This window comes from Platichthys flesus, chromosome 12 (assembly GCF_949316205.1).
Source record: "Platichthys flesus chromosome 12, fPlaFle2.1, whole genome shotgun sequence".
NCBI classification, from domain to species: Eukaryota; Metazoa; Chordata; class Actinopteri; order Pleuronectiformes; family Pleuronectidae; genus Platichthys; species Platichthys flesus.
Window position 1 is genome coordinate 9,850,290 of NC_084956.1, and position 7,024 is coordinate 9,857,313.

Consider the following 7,024-nt stretch of genomic DNA (forward strand, 5'->3'; position numbering starts at 1 on the left):
TATAGTGGCTGCCCCCCTGAGGTTGTGGATTCAATCTAGTTGGATTCTGAGGTTAGAAATATGATAAAGTCCCCACACCAGTAAGATGTGATGTGGCGGGAAAGTCTTCATTGCACTTTGGTCTGAATGATCTTGCAAACAAAGCATGAAATCACATCAATTCACCTCAATGATCGGCTTCACTGGCTCTACCTGGCCAACTCTAATAATCTCCCTCTACCGCTCCCCTCTCCCTCGTTTCTCCTCATTCTCTCTCTCTCTCGCTCTCCATCCCTCAACCCTGATCTTTCACTCCTCCCGCTCCCACCCTCATCCTCTTTTCTCATTTCTGCTCTATAGTGTCCAGTGGGCTCTCTTTTTTACTGTACTTCACAGCGTCTGTCTCTCTCACCCTGCTCTTCTCTTTATCTCTTTATCTTTCTGTCTTCATCCCCCGTTAAATCCATTTCTGTATTTCTCTGTCAACTCGCTGGCGTCTGTTGCAGACGGACGACCACAGCTTATTGACTGGGAACTCCGGCTTACAAAAGTTGACGAGGCAGAGAGGCACAACAGATGCAAATGTAGATCTTTAAATTACATGTTACAGGAAAGCAATGAAGTCCTATTGGCCCAACACAAGACCACCGCCACATCAAGCATATGATTGTGTCTCTTTGATTATAAGACGTGACACAATCATATCACAACTTTAAAATTGATAGAAATTAGAGACAATATAGGAAAAATAGTAAATGGTAATTTTGCTGAAAACAGGAGGGTACAATGGGATTTACACAATCTCAGCTCTACTTCTGATCGCATAACATCAAACCAACATCAATAACGTGTGAGCGCTGTGTACTGACAGGAATCACCCTCTCGCTGGAGAGGTGTGACAAAAACAGACTTTAACAGACTGCAAATGAAGCAATTGACGTTCCCGTGCAGCACCCAGCAACGAGCCATCAACTCTGCGTCAGGCAGCGATGGGGTTAAACTTCCTCGGGGCAAAAGAAAAAAAAATGTACATCAAGACTCTTTTCATTCCCCTCAGTATCTCACGCGTCCTCTACACTCTCTCCTTCAGGCGGGGTAACAAAGGCAAGCAGCCTCCTCCAGAAAACACACATCAATATTTTATTTGAATTTCTAACATCCCACCACAACAGTTATCTGACCTCATGACTCGAGGGAGCCTCATAAATTCAAGGACTTTGTTTCGAGTCTGTGTTGTTGGTATTGAATAAGCAGTTTGGATGGGTGAATTAACGACTTTGGCGCTCGGCCCTTGTGGAGGGAGAAAAAATTCCCCAAAGAAATATTAAAATGTGGATCAATATGATTGAAAGCCACTTAGGACCCAATGGGTACGCCTGTGTCCACTGGGCATGATGCAGCGGCTGGAAACTCCTCTCTGCGGCAGCAAAACAAAGTGCAACCCAGTATCTGTGTAATCTTTAATAATTCATGCAGGGAAAATGTGTTTAAAGCCAGGACATCCTCTTTAGTCTACAGAGCAGAGGTCAGCCCCTTAACCACAGAGACCACCAGGGGTCAACTGCCTCCGTCTCCCCCTCCGCTTGGCTCTTTTTACTCCTCCTCCTCACTTTCTCCCTCCGTCATGTCTTTCCCAATCCTCCCTTTGACAGCAGCAGCAACACAATTAATTGAATATTGTTTTTAAAAGAAGCCTGTAATGTGAATACAGGACCCTATCACTGGAGATAACACAACACCTCTAGAACACTGCTCATTTTACTGCAATAAAATAAACCTCAATTAACTCTTCTTCACATCTAACGGGCTTTGTGGAAATGAAAGAGTGAAACCTGGTGAGTGTCAGATTGTGATTTGTGAGGTCAAGCTTTACGAAGATGTAATGCAGATTTGTGCATCGCCACAAGCATTCATGTTAATTATTAACGCACAGGAAAAATTAGTTTTAAAGGACTCTCCTGCACACGGCTCAAACCATTTCACCGCCACAGTACCTGTTTGAATGCATTGCCCTTGGGTTTCTGAACAACAGGTTAGAACAAATGGTGGCACCAAAAGGACCTGTTGAAACCACCATTTCCACAGTGGCCCAATTTTCCCTTTCTCTCTATTTCCCTGTCTCTTTTTTTTTATATAAAGATTCACCCATCTCCTCCATTTAAAGCTGGATGTGTTATGAGACTCTCTTCAGCTCATTAAAATGTAATGCCGATGACCAGCTCTCTGGAACAGTGCCTTCTAACCAAAGTTCATCACTCGCAGGCACTGGGGGGACTTTTTTCACTTTGCACACTGCAGCAGGCAGTGCTGGGGCTTTTATTTTTTTTTTCATCGGGCGTCCTCTGTCTAAAGACACTTTGTCCACTGCTGTCCCCGCTCCATCTGGGGAAGGGGAAGGTGTAGGGTGTCTGTTAACAGAAACTCTTTTATACTCCAACTATCCATTTGGGGACTATATATTTCTATTTCTATGGAGTTTTCAACCTTTATTCTACACTAATAATAATAATAGTAGTAGTAATAATAATAATAATAATAATAATAGTAATAATTATAATAATAATATACTATATAAGCTAAAAAATGATAATATGAATGTATGCTAATGGCTTGCAATCTCCTACAGGTTCTTGAGTCTATTTTTATTTGTCATGAAAGGTAAATGTACAATAACAGTAATAATATTAATAATATTATTAATAATAATAACTTTGTTTTTAATAATTAAGAGTGAAATTGTGCTGTGTTGTGGCTCCACATTCACCTCAGTGTTGGGGAAACAGCAATAAAGAGGCTGCCTGCTGCCGCCTCTGTCGCAGTGTGGTCTCCGTCTATTGAACGACTTTGTTGGGTATTTCCCTGCGCCTCTGGATCCGGTTACGCGGTATTGATCGGTTTTTATCGAGACAGATGTGATTCTCCGTGGCCCCATGCAGCCTCCGTCTCGACTCCCCCACCTCCTCCGTGTGCAGGCAGTGTCGTGGAGGGCCGCACAGGGGATTGAATTGCACTTGAGAGACCACCCCGGTTCTATAGGCTATATGGGGCTCGGCTGCAAATGACTAGGGTTCAGACCTCGTCCGTGGAGATAAAATGGCTCTCTGCTTATTTCAAAGCTGATTTATCCCATTTAGGTGTGGCGCATGACACGACTCCCCCCACTCTTATTTCCCTTTTGAAATGTTTTCACACTCAGACATTTTCTGTTACACATTTAAGAAAAATCAAATAAGGGAAGTGTGCTTCAGGGAGATTTTACGCATTTTGGCACAATTTGGCACAGCTTTTAAACATGATCAAAACCAAACGAAATCAGCTTTTTCCACCTACCTGTTGATGGAGGAGACGCTGGGGACCGTGTCGTTGTCGCAGACGCCCTCAGCCAGTAGCCGGTCCCTGATCTCCCAGGCGAACATGGTCGGGTTCTGGCGCTTGTAATCTGCTATTTTATCCACCACCTTCGGAGTTGCTACCTTTGGTTTGGAGCCACCGATGACTCCGGGTTTAATACTGCCGGTTTCATAGTACCTGCATGGGGGGACAGAGTGAGTGTTCCTGAATGGATCCATCCTATATCCAACAATCAGTGAGTCAGCTGTCTGAATGATGAGAGGCCGACCTTCTGCACTTATGTAGGTCAGAAAATAATAATTACCTACAACAAATATGTCTGGGCGTAATCTACATTTTGTGTTGAAGTGTGCTGTTGTATGGGCCTATTTTTTGTGTGTCAGCTGGGAGGTGAACAGAGCGGACTTCCAACGAAAAAGCAGTCTGATAAAAAACTAAAAAACACACAATATAAGCAGTGGCACGGACAGGACCAAAGGACAGTTTGATAGTTTTCCAGTCTCCATGAGCTTATACAGTAGCATGCACGTATATATATATACATGCCACCATGACCTATTGGTAAATGTTGGTGACAAAACATTCAGTGTGTGTGAAATGAAAATACCTCTGAAATGCCTTCTGATAGCTGAAAAAAATATATTTCAAAATATTATCTCACAGCATCTGTGCTCTGAAGTAAAATGATGTAAAACTAATTTATCATTTTACACTCATGGAAAAAAAATATATTTCAACTTAAAGTCTGTGTTTATGGTATTATTTTTTTCTCCAAATGGAATATGATGCTCAGATGTGAGTTTAATGTGGTTGTGAGTCATATTAAACTCAAGCCTTTATTTGAAACACAATATTTTCTTTATCACCTATAATTTTCACACAGCCTCTAATTCTAATGGGATATTTTTTTCTCAATTTATGTTTAACTTTACTCCTAAAATATATCTTTGGAATAAGGGGTTTTTATTTTTTGGGAGGCTGAGAGTGATTGAGGGAATATCTCGGACGCAGAACTGCTGTGTTCAAGCAAAAAAAAATAAATAGAGAAAGAAAGTAGAAAAAAAAAATGACCTGCCTACATAACCGATGACTGAGGCTGAAATAGAGCTGGGTGCGCATATATACACGAGCTATAGAAGATTGATGTTTGACACACATAGGGCTCTGTTGCAGTGGTGCTGGATCCCCCCTTTTACCTGCCGAGGATTTTGCTGACACAGCCGTGACTGACCCGTAGCTGTCTGGAGATGTCGCACGGCCGGACGCCCTGGTGGGCCAGCTCCACGATCCGCTGCCGCACCACGTCCGGGAGGGGTCTGCCGTTCACGAACACCCCGCCGAGCTGGTTCACACCGCCATGCCCTGCGTGGGACACAACAGCGGCACAGGGGGGGCATAACATTACATACCTGCAGAGGACGCAGCGTCTATGCACCGAGTGGAGTGATTTTTATATTACTTTACGGTGAGAATGTGTTTTTTCCAATTACAGTATTTCACTTTACTGCTTTACACAGACACACACATACACACACACACAAACACACACACAGTATGATTTACGTGTTTATCTGTATTGCCAACATGCGTAAAAGCACACGCTTGCACATTTACTATTTGGTCAAAAACCTTTTGTTGTAAAATATCTGGAAAATATCTCCTACTAGAATTATAATTATAATATGAATAATAAGTTAAAGCATGATAGAAATGAAGGCAATGATGCCGATGATTAAAAACTCTAAAATTATCCTATTGTGATTATTTTACTTTCAAATACACATATAAAAAAAGACTCATTAAAAATAAACATTTTTAAAAATACCACAATTAATAAATTTGTATTAATAATAAAATCCACTTCATTGTCTCTTTTGGAATAAACAACATAACCTCCTCCCCTCTACCTGAACACACTGCCTCGGTTAGGCAATATTTTCCAGGAGCATCTCTTCGCCTGCAGCCTAACACATGTCGCCAGGTATTATGTTTCAACCTGTTTAATTTTCCTCGCACAATTGCTGTAAATAATTAAAATGAGCTTTGATAACTCATATTACAAACGCGGATGGTGCGAATGAGGAGGAATAAATAATTTACGCACGGTGCCGGGTCTTCTTTACGCATATCATATGGAGGGGGAAGAAACACACGAGGAAAGGCGCAGTTACAACTGCTGCTTCTGTTTTTACTTCAGGTTTTATTTTTACGCACCTGAATGCGAAGAGATGGTTAATAAAGTGACACGTTCTGGCCCATTTACACACAACGTGCTCTGCTCTCTCTAACGTGTGTGTCACTTCACAGGTAATAAACGCTTTGTATTTAAATTCAGGGAGTTTCTATTTCTCACTTCAGAGTAATTGGTATTAAACATCTTAAATGTTCTTATTTACATGAATACTTTACACTAGAAACTTAAGAAAAAATAAAACTCCACATAAAACTTTTGAGTGAGACAAGCCATAATTATTATTTTCAAACATATTACTAACTAGTATTATTTTCTAAGTTGAATTTATAACTTTAAGATATGAAGTGACTGAAACTGATTCAAAACTAGTTTTCTTTTAAACTTTGCCAATTTCCTCTTTGGCTTTCAATGAGAACAATTAGGGTTGGATAACTGGAAGTAAAAGTAAAACACATTTAATCTCTTGTATAAAAAAATATCTGAGTTCATCTACAGTACCGGCATAATACGCTGGCAAACATCGAGCCTGGACGTAAAATATAACATATCTATAAAAGCCCTTTTTAACATTTCTACCTATTCCTTTACATCATTATCATTGCAGACGCCTTGAAACTAATTTGGACCGTAAGTGGAGCCACAGCAGAGACATCGGTGTGTGTGAACTAACTCAGTATACTCACGGTGCATCGCCGAGAAGGGGTCTGCTTTGCAGTGAATATCCATGGGATAGCAAAGGAAAGAAAGGTAATCGACTGAGGTCGCCGTTTCGCCTTAGTGGTGCAGCTTTGTAGGGGTAAAAAAAAAATGAGCACTTCTATATTTTTGGTGTAAAGCAGTCCGTGTGGGGACGAGTCCGCAGCGGCAAGCAACTTCTAGTGCGGCAACTCTAAGTTTCTCCTCCGGTGAAAGTGTGAGGGGAGCAGTGCGCGGAGAGAGGAGCTGTCAGGTGCGGAGCATGACCCACGCGTGTGCAGAGCGCACCGGACGCAGCAACATTGGCTCAAAGCGGCTCTCACTGTCTGTGTTTACAGGACATCATGAGCGAGGCGGAACGCAGAGGAGCTGGAGTGTCCACGGGTCCGCTTTGGAAATGTCGAGGCCGAGAAAAAAAAAGAAAGAAGAATCCCTCTCTCGTTTTGCATGTGACGGCGCGGAGGAGCGGCGGGCTCTGTGGGTTTAATCAGATAGGGGCGGAGATGACAACAACACGGACACACGGCGGAGCGTTGCGTCCCCCTCTCCTCCAGAATGGGCTGTGCCTGAGCAAAGCTTTGGGCTGAGAATGAAACCCCGCTCGCTGTGTGTCTGTTTCTAAAAGCTGCAGTCCCACAGATCACCCCCCCTCCTCCTCCTCCCTCCCCTCCTCCCTCCACCTCCTCCTCTATACCTCCATCCCACAGATCCCCGCGCATAGAGATGGATGACTTGTCAGACAAAGGCAATAGATTCCAACACTTTGTGATTCGCCCACGTAAAAACCTGCAGCTCAAATGAGGA

The 7,024-nt window shown here is 42.6% G+C and overlaps 1 protein-coding gene across 3 annotated transcripts in view; it reads right to left on the reverse strand.

Moving 5' to 3' along the window:
* Window positions 1–6,405, reverse strand: part of pax2a (paired box 2a) — a 29,656-nt gene extending 23,251 nt beyond the window's left edge. For 2 of the 3 annotated variants that reach the window (XM_062400367.1, XM_062400368.1), the window contains exons 1-3: window positions 6,208–6,405; window positions 4,527–4,695; window positions 3,310–3,507 (exon numbers count right to left, since the gene is read on the reverse strand). In XM_062400367.1, the coding sequence (XP_062256351.1) occupies window positions 3,310–3,507; window positions 4,527–4,695; window positions 6,208–6,250 (410 nt within the window). In that variant the 5' untranslated portion in view covers window positions 6,251–6,405. Of the gene's footprint in view, window positions 1–3,309; window positions 3,508–4,526; window positions 4,733–6,207 lie in introns of those variants that run through there. The other variant, XM_062400366.1, reaches the window with a different exon arrangement.
* Between the last annotated feature and the right edge of the window lie 619 nt (window positions 6,406–7,024).